The 18,104-nt window shown below is 37.6% G+C and overlaps 1 protein-coding gene across 1 annotated transcript; it reads right to left on the bottom strand.

Moving 5' to 3' along the window:
* Window positions 1-10,926: 10,926 nt before the first annotated feature.
* LOC126717687 (uncharacterized) lies at window positions 10,927-17,991 on the bottom strand. Its single transcript, XM_050419532.1, has 3 exons — window positions 17,847-17,991; window positions 12,220-12,385; window positions 10,927-11,417 (listed from the first exon to the last, which is right to left on the bottom strand). The coding sequence occupies exons 1-3, from the start codon at window positions 17,905-17,907 to the stop codon at window positions 11,177-11,179; spliced, it is 468 nt and encodes a 155-aa protein (XP_050275489.1). The 5' UTR covers window positions 17,908-17,991; the 3' UTR covers window positions 10,927-11,176.
* Between the last annotated feature and the right edge of the window lie 113 nt (window positions 17,992-18,104).

The raw sequence follows: 18,104 nt of genomic DNA, 5'->3' as shown, positions 1-18,104 counted from the left end.
GTTCTTTGCAGTACCCAAAACCTTTCTTAACACCAGGTCTCCAGGTGCTAATGGCCTAAGCTTTACATTGGCATCATACCCTTACTTGAGTTTATGTTGATAATACGCCAATTGGACCATGACATTTTCTCTTCATTCTTCAAGTAAGTCTAGGCTCTTTTCTAACAACCCATCATTGTTGCTCGAAGTGAAAGAACTTGTCCTCAATGTTAGGAATCCAGTCTTTAGTAGAATAACAGTCTTGGCTCCATAAGTCATTAAAAAAGTGTGTTTCTCCTGTTGATCTGTGAGGTTTTGTCTGATATGTCCAAAGGACATGAGGTAGTCCTCCACTCATTTTCCCTTCGCATCATCCAATCTCTTCTTGAGTCCACCCACTATGACCTTATTAACAGCCTCGATCTGTCCATTCCCCTGGAGGTAGGCTGGGGTGGAATACCTATTCGTAATTCCCAGGTCGCAACAATACCTCCTGAAGGCCTTACTATCAAATTGAAGTCCATTATCCGAGATGAGTGTATAAGAGATCCCAAACTGAGTGACAATGTTTTTCCAAACAAATCTCTTGGCATCTACATCCCTGATATTTGCCAATGGCTCAGCTTCGACCCATTTGGTGAAGTAATCCGTACCAACTAGTAAATATCTCTTATTCCCAGCTACCTTAGGGAAAGGTCCAACGATATCCAAGCCCTATTAAGCGAAGGGCCAAGGGCTGGACAGAGGATTAAGGACCCCCCTGGTTGATGAATGTTTGGGACAAATCTCTGGACCTGGTCACACTTCTTTACATATCTTTGGGCTTCTTTCTGCATGTTCGATCATCAATATCCCTACGTAAGGGCTCTATGAGATAAACATCTGTCTCCTATGTAGCTTCCACAAATCCCTTCATGTAACTCTTCTAGAAGTAGCTCTGATACCTCGAGGTGTATGCACAGCAAGTACGGCCCAGAAAAAGAATGCTTATACAACTTATGATCCTCGGACAGCCAAAACTGAGGAGCCTTCCTTTGCACCTTGCCAGCCTTTGTTTTCTCTTTGGGTAAGATGTCTTCTTTAAGGAAAAATACTATAGGGTCCATCTAGCTGGGCCCCACCCTGATTTAATGGATCTGGACCATTTCCCCCCTTACCTCAATAGGCTCGCACAAGTCTTCAACAAGGATGACCCGAGGTAAACCTTATGCCGAGGACGTTGCAAGAGTGGCTAGGGAGTCAGCATGTGTGTTTCCATTCCTAGAGATGTGCAACAAACAGAAGGACTCAAATCCTGATTGCAGGCGCCTGACTTGATTCAAATATTCTTGCATTCTCACGTCCCTGGCCTTTAACTCTCCTTTCACCTGGCCTACGACCAATCTTGAATTCAAGAATATCTCCACTATCTTTCCTCCCATTTTTTGAACCATGGTCATCCTTGCCAATAAGGCCTCGTACTAAGCCTCATTTTTTGTGGCCGAGAAGCCTAGTCTTAAGGATTTCTCAATCGTGACATTCTCAGGAGATACTAGAACTAGCCCCATTCCGAATCCCCTTTGATTTGCTGCACCATCAACGTACACCCTCCAGGGTAAAGGCTCCTGCGAGGAGACCACGCCAACCAATTTTCCATCCATGCTCTGCTTCTCCGCCCTTTCTTTTGCTAGGGATTTAGCGAACTCGGCCACCAAATCTACGAGGACCTGACCCTTGACAAAGGTCAAAGGTGCGAGGTATGTACTTGATGTCAAAAGCCCCCTAGGATTGTACCCCATTTGGCGATTCTTCCCGTGAAGTCAGCACTCTAAAGTAATGATCGAAGTGGAAGTTGGGTTAAAACAACAACTGTGTGGGATTGGAAGTAGTGGGAGAGTTTACGTGTAGCATGTACCATTGCCAAAATGGCCTTCTCTAATAGTAGATAACGAACTTCTGCCTCGTGCAATGACTTGCTAACATAGTAAACTGGTTACATAGTAAACTGGCCTCTGCACACCACCTTCAACTCGGATCAACACCAGACTCACGATATGAGAAGCCACGGCAATGTAAGCAAACAAGACCTCGTCTACCTTAGGCCTGGACATGACAGGTGGCCGAGAAAGGTACTCTTTAAGCTGCTGAAAGGCTGAGGCACACTCCTCGGTTCACTCAAATCCCTTCCATTTATTCAACAATTGGAAGAAGGGTCTGCACCTGTCCACTGACCGAGAGATAAACCGATTTAGGGCAGCAGTCATCCCTGTTAGTTTCTGGACCTCTTTGGGATTCCAAGATGGCTGCAGACTGTTTATTGCATTGACCTGATCAGGATTGACCTCAATTCCACGGTGGGTGACCATATAACCTAAAAACTTACCTGATCCCACGCCAAATGAGCACTTGGAAGCATTAAGGCGTAGCTTGTGTTTCCTTAGTACTTCAAAAATATTCTCGAGGTCTCCCACATGCTCGGACACCACCTTACTCTTTACCACCATATCGTCTATGTAAGCCTCAATATTCTTGCTTAACAGTGGTTTAAACATCCTGGTCATCATACTCTGATAGGTAGAACCCACATTCTTCAAACCAAAATGCATTACCTTGTAGTGGTAATTTCCTGTAGGGGTAATTTCCTCTAGGGGTGACAAAAGTTGTCTTTTCTTGATCATCCAAAGCCAAAGTATCTGGTGGTATCTTTGAAAAACGTCTAGAAAGCTCATCCGATGATGGCCTACAGTGGCATCCACCAACTGATCTATTCGAGGCATAAGGAAAGGATCCTTGGGGCAAGCTTTGTTCAGGTCTATGAAGTCTACACATACCCGTCACTTCCCATTCTTCTTTTTCACTACCATCGTATTGGCCAACCATTCAAGGTAGAATACTTCCTTAATAGCCCCTACCTGTTTAAACTTATTCACCTCTTCCTTGACAACTTTAGAATGTTCTTTGGATGAGCGCCAAGGTGGCTGCTTCTTAGGGATGACAGATGGGTTGACATTTAAATGATGGTAAATGAGGTCTGAATCCACCCTAGGAGCTTCGTAAGCACTCCAGGCAAACACGCCAACGTTTCTCTTGAAGAACTCCACCAGTTCTTCCTTCTCCTGAGGAAGCAACTGAGTTCCGACCTAAAAAAACTTATTCGGATCATCACTTACAACAATCTTTTCCAAGTCTTCACATTTAGCTTCCTTGGTTTCCCCCTTCACGGATAACATCGGAGTCCTTGATTGCTATAAGCTTTTCCCAACAGAGGCCGATGACTCCACTCCTGGCTGATGCACTATTGCAGAGATCAGGCACTGCCTTGCTACTGACTGGCTCCCAACTAGTTCCTCAATTCGGTCCCCAGACGGATATTTGACCTTCAAATGCAAAGTGGAGGAAATGGCTCCTAGAGCATGAAGCCAAGGTCTCACCACAATGGCCGTGTATGGAGAATAAGCATCCACTACAATAAAATCCACCTCAACTACTTCTCAATCTGCTTGCACTGGCAGTCTAATCTGACCCTTCGGAGATGACCTTCCCATCAAAGCTTACCAAAGGTGAATCATAGGCTGCTAGATCTTCGGGCTTAAGGCCCAGTTTGTTGTACAAGTCGGGATACATAATCTCTGCCCTACTGCCTTGATCCACCATCACCCTTTTAACATCATACCCTTCTATTCTAAGGGTGACCACCAAAGCATCATCATGTGGTTGGATGGTTCCAATCTTGTCTTCGTCCGAAAAACTCAGTGTCGGTCGGATCTCTACTCTAGCCCTCCTTGGCTCAGAATTAGAGTCCTCGGCTTGTAGCCAAGCCACAGACATCACCCTGGAAGGATGAGAACCAGTTCTCCTTGGCACGGCAAAGATGACATTAATTGTGCCTAAAGGAGGCCTTGAAGAAGCATTCCTTTGAGCCCCTGACCTTGCTTGACCTCCTTGCCTGTTAGGCCGATACAAGAACTGCTGTAACCTTCCTTTTCTGACCAGTTGCTCCAGATGGTTCTATAGAGTTCTGCAGTCCTCAGTAGTATGCCCCCGCTCTTGGTGGTATTGGCAATGAAGGCTCTGATTGCACCTCAAGGGGTCTCCACCCATTTTTTTTGGCCATTTGAAGTATGGCTCGTTCTTGATCTTCTCTAAGACTTGATGCACTAGTTCTCGAAACACAGTGTTAACCACCTAAGAAGCTATAGAACCAGACTATTTGCCAAAATCCCTTCGGGGTTTGTCATTGTTGTAGCAATTCGACCTGGAATCCTTCTTCTCCTGATGGATAACCTTACCTTTCCCCTCGCCTTGCTGTAGGTCCTCTTTAACCCTCTTATACTTATCAATCCGATCCATGAGCTGGTGTACACTAGTAACAGGTTTCCCAGTTAAAGACTTCCTTAAGTCATGCTTAACAGGTAAGCCGACCTTGAAAGTCCTAATGACTACGACGTCAAAGTTACCATCTATCTCATTGAACATCTCCAGTATCTGTCCGAATACATTTTCAAAGTCTTCCGTTCTTTCATGAATAGGGACAACAAGGAATCTAAGGGCCGAGGAACCCTACTGCACGTGATAAAGCGGGATTCAAACGCCTGAGTGAGTTCTTTAAAGGAATCAATGGAACCTGCACCCAGACCATCAAACCACCTCATCACCACAGGCCTTAAGCTGGACGGAAATACCTTGCACATCAAGGCCTCATTCTTGGAATGCACAACCATTCTCTGGTTGAAGTGGCTAATATGCTCCACAGAGTCTGTTCGACCGTTATACATGGTGAAAATGGGCTGAGTGAACCGTCGAGGAACTCTCCTCCCTTAATCCTGCGTGTGAAAGGTGATCTGGAAATTTGGTTGAGTGCTTTATTCATTACATCATTTCCTAGGCCTCTCAAAGATGAATTTCTGTTTCTGCGCTCATGATGGTAGTCTTCATCATACAAGAAAGACTCACTAGGAGGGGTCCTTGATCTGCGCCTATAGTTACCATTCTTTTCACCATTGGAAGAGAAGTCTGAATTGGAAGGAGCTAGCTTTCGTTGTTCGTGGCGTAAACTTCTCTTCAAGTGATAAATCTCCAGCTGCATGGCTTTGGTATTTTTCTCATAAGAGAGGTGGCTACCACCCCAAGAATGGCTTCTACTAGTATGGTTAGTATGCACACTCCCCTTCCAGTCCCTTCTTTGTTTAAGATCACGGAAGTGATCTTGACATTGAAACCCCATAGATTCTATCTGGTTTGGACTCGAACCTACCATCGTTTGAACGTTAGACTCACTATAACACCAGTAATTTCCCACAGACGGCGCCAATTGTAAGGACCAGATTTCAGCCCCTAACCCAAAAGGTGGATGGACTTAGGCCCAAAAGGTCCAAAACAATGAATTTCTAGAGAGTGGGTTGGAAAACTAGGCCTTAATGAATTAGAAAATAAGAAAAATAGACTTAGATGGCAAGAGAATGAAGATTGACTAGTTTAATCTTAAGAAAACTGTTCTCGGCACAGTCCGAGGAGATTAGTCATTGTATATTGATTCTTAAATTAGTTTACAAGTTTAGCTCTTGATTGTTACAGTATTTTTCTTTCTCTTTTCTGATCCTTTTTTTCTCAAGGGTCTTTTACATTATATACCTCCCTTTAAATGATCTTGGCCCTTCATTTGTTGATCATCCAGACCACTACCTGAGTGTTTGTCCCGTCAGACACCCTCTCTGGCCCTTTGTGAGTTGGGGTAGCCAAGGCAGCACTGCTCAGGGGTCTTCTCCACATAAATGCGGCAAAAAAGTTACCTGTAGAGCATTCAATGTGGTGGCAGTAACTTTTCCTTAGATATTTCCTAGCTCCCATTCTTCCAATATGTTCTAGTGCAGGTCTTTATCAATAGAACCTCTTGGAACATCACCCTGGATGATAGGAGGCACATCTTGATTCTTCATTGCGTTTAGCCGAGGGGATATTCCTCCTCGGACAACCTCTCCTAGCCTCTACAGTCATAGTTTACTCGTGAAGTTTGAAGTATTACGTCTTCCTTGTTGTTGATCTATTCTCGGACTATTGAGCCTCCTCGAACAAGGCTCATGGCCCAAGATACACTTGGGCCTGCGTCCCCATAATAGGTATTCCGCTTAAAAGAATCGACGTCATTTTACTATAAAAACATAAAATATACTTTTTAGAAAAAAAATCATGTAAATTATTACCTATATTACTACAAAATAATTATAAACTAATCATGAAGAAATTAATGTAATTGCAATAAATAAATTTATAAATTATCTTTCTATATCAGTAACACATCTAACCTTTCTTTTGTTATTTCTATGTATGATTATGAAAATAAAATAGAGAGGGGGTGGGGAAGAAGTCACAACTCACTTACGTAGGACGGTAGTCTTAAAGGCAGCAAAATGAACATCTTTTGAATAAAATTGAAAAAGAAAATTCGTTAGCCCTTTAAGAAAAAACTACCACCTAAGAAATTAAAATTAATTTTGTGAGAAATTTGACATATATAATTGGGCTGTTAAAAACTAAATGAAAACACATATAATATGAAATATATCGAAAGCTAGACTTGGTTACAGTGTAGGATGTAAAGGCCGAAACGAGTACACCAAACGTGGAGTTGATTACAATGTCACCAACAATTACAAAGCAGGACAGTTTTTTGCTGCATGTAATGAGAATTTTTTTTTTAAAGGAAATGTAATGAAAATTCCTAAAAGCACTAGTTAGCACTAAATCCTTTTGAATTAATCAAGACTGATAGAGCTATCATAAAGAAGTATTCTAATAAAACAAAATTCAACATTCATTTATTCATGACTTGGTCTCCATAATAAGTGTGTACATAGTATAGTAAAACATATATATATATATATATATATAAACTCACTCACACACAAATTGGAAGTAAATAAGCATGTTTATACATAAATAATATTTAAAAAGATATTTTACCCTAAACAACAAGTTTGAAATTAGTATGAACCAATAGAAGAACAATAAATAAAAATAAAGAGAATTCACATGATAAGTAATTCTAATTTAAGAGAAAGTTCAAGCAACCTAAGGTAACATAATTTATCAAAGTATTTTTGGAACACTGCATGCTTATTTTATTCAATTCTCAACCAAAAAAAAAAAAAACTATTAAGATAATGGTTCATCAAATTTATACAAGGAAATTTGTTTCAATTGCTCAATGGATATAAGTAATTTAAAAATATTTCAAATATAAAACATTTGTTTAATTATTGTTATTGTTATTTTTATGTTTAAGCAAAGTTAGCCGACCTGATCTGAAGGATGAACTGACTCGAACCTAACCTATTGAAATGTTGGTTCAGTCTGGGTCAACCTATAGCCAACTACTTTTAGAAGATAGGAATTTTTAAATCTTTTTTAAATAGGTAATGTGCAATTTTGAATGTTCTCTCTTAGTAGAAAGGGATATGCAATCAGTTTTTTTTTTGTTTTTTTTTAACTCTTTTCAATTTGGATCTCTTAAAATATTTTTTGCATGTACTTTTAAAAAAAATTAAAAACACTAAAGTGAAAAACATACTCCTAAAGTTTGGAAATCTTTGGATTTTACACCCTAAAATTTCAGAATTTGAATTTTACTGATGAGAATGCAAATTGTCATATTTTTCTCCCTTAATGTTTAATCTTTTATACTTATTTGGTGCCTAAATGTACTCATTATTCTTATATTTTGATTTAGGATGCAAATGGAGGCATTAAGTGCAAAACGTAGCTAATTGGGCAATTTTGGACAGTTTTGACATCGCTTCGTAATCTGGGCATAACTCTCTCATCAGAGCTCCGATTGAGATGATTCAAGATGCTATGGAACGCCAAGAAAAAGCTCTACAACTTTCATGTTTTGAGTTTTGAGAGATACTCGTTGCATCAAGGTCGAAATCAGGCTTGAATTTGCTGCACCTGCACTACTGACATTCTGGAATGTTCCTTTGCTTGAAATTCTAATACCTGATGCGGTTTATTTTCAAAAGCTTCCAGATCTGATGCATGAAAATTCCAGCTAAAAAACACTAATTTCCTAGTTATATTAGGACTTTGTTTTATTTTTAATATTTTCCTTAATTAGTTAGATTTAGATATTATTATTTAGAATATTTTTAGGAGATTTTGTAGGATTGGGAAATGGGGAATTAACGTGTAAAAGAGGGGAGGAAAAATCAGACTTCACACATGCCTCTCTCTCCCCTCTGCTCTAACTTCTCCTTTGAGTTTTCATCATGGCCTTACTTAGCTAAACTTTTATACTTGGCCGAAGGAAACTGAAGCCTCAGAATCAATAAAACTGTGAGATTTAATTTATTTTTATTGTTCAATTTATGCTTTATATATCGGATGTTCTTCTGTGCCTATTTTCATGATTGTCTCGTTAATTACTAGGAGACCTACTAGTTTATTATTCGTTGCAATCTACTGCGAGGTTAGATATCAAATCCATAATTGTTTGATCTCTCTAATTTGTGAAGCAACCAAGATTTAATGATTTGCTGCGTCAGGATTATTAGATCTTAGGAAGAACGCTCGACTAAATTAAATGCAATCGCTTGTGCTTGTGTTGTTTAGCTTCATCGATCTCTCAAATTCTTAAGGCTGCTGCTAGATTAAACCTTTAGTGCTTGTCTTGGGTTGTTTAGTAGTTAGGGTTAATTAGATCGCTTGTTTTCTAATTAACTACACTAAGGAGAAATAGGAAAATAGTTCCAACGGTGAATATTCAAAGTGTGAATTGATATATGCTTGCATCGATGATCAGTTATAATATTCTGATGGTGGATGTTGACTTAACCCAATGAAGTTATATTTTGTTTGCATCAACAATTCATTCGTTCATATTTTTTTGTTTAAATGTCACATAAATTTACTACATGTGTTTAAGTGACATTATTTTATTGGACAAACTAAACACACGTCGTAAGCTTATGTGTCACTTAAATTTTTGTTGTAAAATTTGGGAGCGTTGTGAAATTGGTTAAAATTTTTGTTCAATGGATATAAGTAATTTAAAAATATAAAAATATAAAAATTTGCTTAATTATTGTTATTGTTATTTTTATGTTTAAGCAAAGTTAGCCAACTTGATCTGAAGGATGAACTGAAATGTTGGTTCAATCTGGGTCAACCTACAGCCAACTACTTTTGGAAGATGGGAATTTTTAAATCTTTTTTAAATAGGTAATGCGCAGTTTTGAATGTTCTCTCTTAGTGGAAAGAGATATGCAATCTTTTTTTCTTTTTTTCTTTTTTTTTAAATGTCACATAAATTTACCACATGTGTTTAAGTGACATTATTTTATTGGACACACTAAACACATGTCGTAAGCTTATGTGGCACTTAAATTTTTGTTGTGAAATTGGTAAAAAATTTTGTTCTACTTAGAAAGACTCATCAGGTGCTTCAATTATAAAATGGGTCCTATGAGTGGACTATTTAACTACAATCAAAAGAATTTCCATTGCATGTTACATGTTATTTACTTGGCAAATTATATTATGTTTCGGGTGCATACACTTAGCTTTCTCATGACATGTGAGACCCACTTTCATGTGTTGTAAGAGAGCTAGGTTTATACACCCGAAACATGATATAACCTCTCATTTACTTGAACTAATATTGCAGAATTAGAGGACATTTTCCCTAAATTGTTAGACTATTTTGGACAAAAATGCTACATTTGTGGAATTGTAACCAAATTAACCTCCAATTGAGAAAGAAAGAAAGTGAAGGGTGCATGATAAGGAGAGTGAGATTACAATAGTGACTAATTCAATTGGCATATGATAAAATGAGTTTGGTTTACCTCTAGTACTCTTTTAATGGAAATTTTTTATTTTGAGAACTGTCACATCATCTACTAACTAAATAAAATGTGGAGATTGAAACTCATTACCACTTGCCATTGTGTATTTAAAACAAAATGAAACCTCAAGTTAAAAAAGTACTGAAGGTAAGTCAAATCTCGATAAAATAATAAGTATAATGACACAAAAAGTTTAAAAAATATTTTTTCCATAGCCATTGACACATAATAAAAGCTTGTTTTCACTGAGTTTATTTAAGCTATAAAAAAAGGTGGTGAAAATTTTTGAATCCAACATTCCCTTTTCCTTATCAAATGGTATTTTAGGGTTTGTTTGGAATTGTGATTTCATGGTGATTTTTAATGAACACAAACAAAAATTTCAATCGTTTGGCTTTGCATTTTTTAAGAAAACTTTGTTTTTAAACTATAGTTTTGAAAATTTTGTCTACTTTAACTGCGTTTTCAGAAAACACATTTTCAAAGTACAGCTTTTAAAATCGCTATTTTTTCAAAATGCACGTTTTAAACCGCTATCCCAAACAGACTAGTTTGGAAAAGGCTTCTCGTTTCTAAGCAATCTTTGTAGCCAAACTGGACAGTCTCATGATCTCTTCATACTATAACTTTATACACAATCAACTTCTACCTATCAAACCCAAAGTAGGAAGTGCATTGGCCAATGCTCACTTTTATATGCAAAGTACAAAACGCATTTCCAGTGCTCAAGATTTATGTAGGAAATCTTCTCTTGTTCAACGGAACACGTTTGTAGTGCTCACAAATTTTATCCGCAAAGTAAGAAAAGCATTTGCAGTGCTCAACTCAAGTTCATCGTAAGAACACTTCTGCGACCAACAAGATAACTTCTCCTTTTGATACCATTGTTGGCCTAATGATACTTCCATCCTTATAAATCTAGGTGGAGTCAGTGAGTTGAGCTCAAAATATAGTTTTTCCTCCCAAAAGAATAGGTGAATGATCAGAACTGATGAAAGGTTTCAAAAATGTAATTTTACTAAAAAATCTATACTAAATCACTATATAATACGTGGTACACTGTCCGCATATATTTAATAGAAAGGCAATACCAGTCACTCACATGTCACAGCACACAACATGCATATAGGCATACACAACAGAGCCGTTTATTTTCTCGTAAGGTATTTCATTTGAAACTTAGTTTAGAGGCTTTCTCCAACTATACATACAAGTAGGCATTAAAAGGTGCTTTTGCAATACAAGACCAAAACGCATTCATATAACTCTGACAATGCAATAAACCTTTTTTAACAATGAAATTCAGAACAGCCAGGACAAAATTGTACATACACAACCCATTTAATGCCAAACCTAATGAAACTAGGCATGTCAAGTCAAGACTCACTTGGAAGGGCATTGAAGAAGTGATAAACTTCATCTTCATCAATGACTCCAACCTCTGTCGAGCAAGCTGAGCAGCTTACTTTCTTCAATGTTTCACCACCAACAGAACTTGCTTCCCTCCTGCTCTTGCCTTTTATCAGTTTTGGACCATTTTGCTTCAAGACTTGATCACTATCAATCTTGCAATTTATAACAAAAATTGCCCTGTACTGGGTGACATATTTTTCGTGCCTACAAAACCCAATCAAGCTCTAACAAATATATATATTTTTTGACATAGTCTCAAATTTTTAGGCAATAATATTATTGAAATCAACAAAGTCTACAGGTAAGAAATGAATATAATAAGGTTACTGAAGTCAAAATGTGGATTCAAAAGACAACTCCATGAATACATTATAGCTACAAATTCCAATTAAGAGGAATGCTTAAATGTCAAGAAATGCATTTGATACACCATCTCTCTATGAACAAATTATTGCTACTATTACCAATTCAGATATCAGAGGAATGCTTATATGGCACAGATGCTTTTGATGCCTACCAATTACCTCTTCCAGACCCCAAAAAGTGAGAGTTTTGTGTACTAAGTACAACGTATTTTTTTTTATATCTTTGACAACATAATTTGGTTTTCAAAAAGTTCCTTGAGGTCACACGAAACAACCTCAACAACAACCAACCCCACCCTATCACCATGACACTGTCACACTGCAGGTGCCAAAACCAAAATTTACAAACACCAAAAGATTATCAACACAATTGCCACCTTTACTTTACTACCACGGGGTCCACTATCACTGCCACACAGCCACAGTGCCATCAACATTGTTGTTGCCATTATTTCCACCTCCATCACAGTATCAACTCACCACCATCACTAACCAACATTGTTTTAACATAACAAGGAAACGGCCTGTACAATGGACCTTTAACCATGGATACAGAAAGCAATAGACAATAAATAAAATAAAAAAAAGACAGAAAAAATCAATAACACAAAATTTACCAATATACAGACCAATGCATATACCTTTGGCACTCCAGACAGAGAGTTGTAAAACAAGCCGGGCAACTAAGTACAGCATCAGAGGTGTGACCTTTTCTTCTCTTTTGAACCCACAATTCATCTTTATCATCAAGTTTAGGATCATAGAACTCTGGTTTTACAGAGTAGTCTATTTCATCATCATCAGAAACTGCAATACACAAAAAATTAAATTGAATAGGTTGTTATTTTCATCCATTTTGACTTATTGTTAATATGCTATTCTGACAATTTAACCCTATTTTTTTGTAAGGAGAATGAGAGGGGTAGATGAAGCTCGTATAGCGGTATAGATTGTAAGCCCCAAGCCCACTTTGCTATCCTGACAATTTAACTAAATCTTCAAACACCATGCCAACAATTATGTGTGTGTGCGTGCGTGCGTGCGTGTATGAAATCTAAACAATAAACTATTGAATGTACAGCTTTTGGAAGTTCCATTTCCAAGTTCTAACACCTTAGGTGCTGATGCCTAAGTTTTTTTGCTTGGTGCTAATTCTTAGGGTTTATCTTTTATTTTCTCTTGATTGCTATGCATTAATTTTGGAATCAGAGCAAAACAGTTCCAATTTCAACCAAAAAAAATTTTAAAAATCCCTTATTTTCCTTTTCCACCCATCACAGAACCATCTGTCAAAACCCAAATTACTGTGCTCAGCCACCCTGCCACCATCAGCCAAAAAAAAAAAAAAAAAAAAACTTTGTCGTGTTTCCCATCAAACCACAGTAACCCATCTGCCTGAGAATCAAGTCGTACAACAGCCAAAACCATCACACCACCATCGCCAAAAAAGGCTCAAATCTTTTAAATTTAAAATTTAAAAAAATATATATATATATATGAAGGCCCAGACCACAACCCATGAAGCACAGGTTGGACTTTCAGCAGCAAATTAAACAATCCAGGTTCTTTTAAATTCTTTACTGAAGCTATTTATTTTTAGAGAACCATGGTAGTAGACTAGTAGCCCCAGCCACCTATTTTTTATGGTTATAAAGATCAAGACTCAAGTATTTTCCAACTTTGGGTATTTGAAGTGGATCAATTCTTTATAAAAGTGGGTTTATCAAATGCGAAAGAAAAGGTTAAGTTTGCCAAAACAAGAGTTGCTGGTAGTGCTTTAGAGTATTGGAATCATTATGAGAGCCTTCACTTTAGATACCAATGGTCTCAAATTACTTGGAAAGAAGGTCTTTGTATTGAATATTTCCCACAATATTTTCACAAGGATCTACAACAACATTCTCATGGCAATTTACAAGATTAAAGAACAAGTATGAGGCAGTGCTACAATGCTCACCTCACTCATGAAGTATCTGACACACGCCAAGACTTAGCAAATCTAATGAGAACTATTGAAGATTTGGCTACACAAATGAAACTTGTTCAAGACTTGGCTACTCAAATGAAGGGAAATCAAGTACCACCAGAGCCTGATGTTGACAAAGAAGTAGAAACCTCTATCCTTGAAGAATCATCCATGGTGCATGAAGACTACAGTTTGATGAAGTCAAAAGGGTTGATACTCCAATTCCACAAATTCAGTTTGTGATTCTAGAAGAATTTCATGAGGTGGATACAAGGTTTAGCTATTTTCAATCTAGGAAGCACGGACATGGATATGGGTACAGATACGGACACGGGTACGACATGGTGACAAGGACAATTTCTGAAAAATTATAACATAAAATGACCAGTACAACACCGGTATAACACAGATACTACATGGGTATGACACCTTAAATGAAGTGTTCGTGCTTTAGTTTTCATTGCTCCCAAAGACTACAACAAGTGTTATTTGCCAGAGTTTTCATCCTTCAACACTTTAAAACTTGAGGTAACCAAGGGAGTATGATGTAGGAGCAAAACCAAATATATTTTAGAATTTATATTTTCATTTTTTTTATTTATCTCATAGGAAATTGGATGATTGTAGACTTTTATTCGAATAGGGATTAGTTTTTGATTTCAATTAGGATTAGTTTTCATTAGTTGTTATCTATTATCAATTTATTTCCTAGAAGCTCTAGCTCTATATAAGAGCCTAGTTTATTTGTATTTTGAAAATAGAGTATTGATTGATGAAATTCAGATTGGAGATTTTCCAATTGTTGGGTGATGATTCCTAACACCTTAGGTGATGATGCCTAAGGTTTTTTGCTTGGTTTTGATTCCAAGCGACCCCTAGATGTTAATTCTTAGGGTTTAACTTTTAATTTTCTTGTTCTTTTATTTTCTCTTGATTGTCCTACATCAAAAGTATTTTTCATAACCAATGCGAGGCCCTTTCCTCCTTAGTATCACCAACTTCTTCTCCTTCAAACCAGTCATACAGGAGTTCATCATCACATGGGTCCTCACAGCCTTCAATCATCAAAGTTTGCCATGGGTCATCATTTCTGTCTTGCATTCAGATGCCTTGTGGCTTGACTCACCACATTCATATAATTTTAATGCTAATACAGGTTGTCTTCATAGGTGCTTTGGCGTTGTTACTTTAAGGAGCCATGCTAGCAGCATTAGGTGTGCAATCTTGGAAGGTTGACATTTAGTTTCATTGAGGTCTATCCAAGCCACCACACTTGGTAGAATCCCTCTGTATAGTCATTCACACAACCAAGAACTATTCCCTCAACTTCTGCTTCAATTTCCCCTAATATTGAATTATTCTTTTATGAGTTTCACCTCTTCTTGATCTATGAATCTGCAACTTCTCCCACCAAGCGCTTGCTCTTCCTCTGAGCTTCACAGTCACCAGCTTAACCTTCTTGGCTTCTAAAATTCAAAGACCCTCTCAACATTTTTTTTTTTTTTTTTAATAAGCAAAGTTACATTAACAAAGACTAAAAGGGCGCCACCCAAGTACACAAAAGGAAACTCCAAATTAAATGCTAAAAGTAGTATGCTGATTAATAAAAGCAGGCAAACCAGTAAAGGAAAACCAAATAGAAGCATTTATCCACTCAAACAAAACTTGAGGTACAAAAGCTTCAATTCATGAATAGATTTCTTGCTACCCTCAAAAGTCCAAGCATTCCTCTCCCAGCAGACCCCACATGTGGTAATGGGGGATCATGCTCCAAATCACAACATTAGGACACCTGATGAACTTTCCTTTCAAACTCATCAAGAGCTCCACAACACCTTTGGCATTACCCAATGCACCCCAAACAATGAAGAAACCATGTTCCAAAGCTCTCTAGCCACCCTGCTATGCAGAACTACAAAATCAATAGTTTCCTCATCCCTCTTGCACATGCAACACCTATCTAGAACAACAAATCTCCACCTCCTGAAGTTATCTATAGTGAGAAGTTTCCCCAAAGTTGTTGTTCAAAGGAAAAAAATGCTACCTTTCTTAGAACTTTAGGCTTCCAAGGAAACTTAGGTAACTCCACCTTAATGCTTGACTCCCACTTTGGCTCTCCCCTTGCAGGCATATAACCTTCTCTAGTAGGAACATAACCTTCTCCTGCTAGCATGTATTCATCTCTTGCAGGTACATGTCTACCTCTTGAAACACAACCAAAGGAATTTTCAAAGTTGTTCATAGCATCTTCACTCTTGACAAGTAGTTGATACTTGATACCTTTCAATGAACTTAGTTAAGGATGCAATCTAGCTCCTCAACATCTCCATCTCAGTCTCTTGTGTTTGTTGTTGCTCTTGCTAGGGCTCTTGGTCTTAGGCAATCAGATTCACCATGTTAGTCACAAGATGCACTAGAACCCTTCTATGCTTTTACTTCTTTACCTTATCTACAGGAACCATCTTTGCAAAACTATCACAAACTCTTGTTTCACTCAAGCAAGGGTTTTGGATTTGTGTTTGGTTTGCAACGTGTCCAGGGGCTGGGGCAAGGCAGAAATATTGGTTCTTGGTGTTCTAAATTGCAAACCTTTGCTCTGATACTGAAGTAATGTGTTTAGGGGGCAATATGAAAACAATGACAGAAATGGGGACGCTGTTAAGTGGCTGCTTTGTAACCACATCTTGGAAATTCTTGACAAGACTTGACTAATCTTTAACTAACTCATTCTTAGCCAGGCTTCTTGAATGTGTCAATTATTGTTCAAAAGAATACAAAAGCTGGTATATTGGGTGCATGCAAGTGCTTAAATTCACTGCATCACTTGGACCGACTTTTTAATAGTACAGTTCCGGAGAACAGAAGCCATCTAGTGTTCTTTCACTAGTAGACTTTGATTAAAAATCATGGCCTATTGTCTTGTCAACAAACCTAAATACTACTGGGATGAAGTGGTTGACTGGGGATTGCAAAACCTCAAACCAGAAGTGTCAAAGTTGTGTTTTGCAAACTGAGCTGGGGGGCTTTGATATTTCATATATGGTTGCAATGGAATGCAATGATTCACTCGAGTCAGATTCAAACTGAAGAGCAAATTATACAAGCTGTAAAGTGGGAAGTTAGTGCTATGATAAAATATAAATGGGACTTCAGGAACTTACTTATCAATCAATAGGGCCCTCTATTGTAAATGGAGGATTCCTCTGTCTTTGTTCAAAGACTGATGATGGCTTAGTTGTTTGGGTCTATGTTGAGGGAGTTAGAGGGTGTAATTGCTCTGGTTTGTGTCCTGAGGTTGGTTTGGTAGAACGTGTTAGTACTATCAGAGTTAGTTCCTTTGGTCCATGTGGAGGGAGTTAGAGTTGGTCTGTTGTAATTGCTTTGATCTATTTTCGAGTTTGAATTTGGTAGCATACTAGCATGTGTTTGTAATCACTTTGTTGATCTCAATGAAAGTTTTTACTGAGTTATAAAAAAAAGAAAATGTTATGTCATGTCATGTCCATTGTAGAAAATCAACCTGTTGTAGGTCTACCCAAAAGACACATATCATGTAAATCAATGTTTGTGTTCCTCAACATGTAGTTGGAAGGGTTGAAAGCAAGATATCAAAGAATATCCAATAATACAACTGTCTTAATGTTCTATAGAGAAGAATCGTACACCTTCCTAAACTGAAACATAATTACTTGCCCCCAAAAAATCCCAAATTGCAAGAGGCTGGCCCAGTTAAGTTCCTCCATTGATATTAATGTCAAGAACAGATCATTTTTTCGAAAGAGAAATAAATATATTCCTAGATAGTGTTAGCAACTTTATCATCTAGTATAATACAAATGTACAAAGAGAAGAGGAGAGAAAAGAGTACATATTAGTAAATGTGCATATATTACTTCTCATCATCTTTCTATGTACATAGAAATTGACATAAATTTATTGCTTTTCCAGGTCCACCATATCAAGTAAATAAATCCCATATAGAATTAGAAATCAATATTAAGCTCATTCCATTAAATGCTATATACCAAGAGTAAAATACCCAGCAAATAACTCTTAAGATTCCAATAATCACAAGTTTTAAGAAAATAACATGGAAAACAAAAGGAGAACACAAAATTAAAGGTGGGTTCAGTTTAGTTTTAGGAAAAGAAAAGAAACTAAAGTTATAATCACAGACACATGCATGCATTATGCATCCCCTCGATTTCAAAAGCCCGAAGAAAGCAAACACTAAATTTCATATATGTGTGTGTGTGTGTGTGTGTGTGTGTGTGTTGGAATAACAAGGATGAAGATGAATACCTGTTTGCTGAGAGTTGGTCGGTGAATCCGCCATGTTTCCTTTGCTGCCATCTACTTCCATATTTCTCTCTCTCTCATAGACATGGACGAGTCGCAAGTACTAGCTGCTTGTTTATATTCAATGGGCTTTTTGCTTTCCAGTAAAACCGGCTATGCCTAAATACTGAGTAGGTTCAACCCGGCCTTCAAACTTTACTGGACGAAAATTATTTTTGGAGACAGTGAGTGAGTTTTGGCAAAAATACACTAACTTTCCTT

Source organism: Quercus robur, chromosome 3 (assembly GCF_932294415.1).
Source record: "Quercus robur chromosome 3, dhQueRobu3.1, whole genome shotgun sequence".
Taxonomy (NCBI): domain Eukaryota; kingdom Viridiplantae; phylum Streptophyta; class Magnoliopsida; order Fagales; family Fagaceae; genus Quercus; species Quercus robur.
Note: the sequence above shows the minus strand (reverse complement) of the source record. Positions and strands in the feature narration are given on the sequence as shown.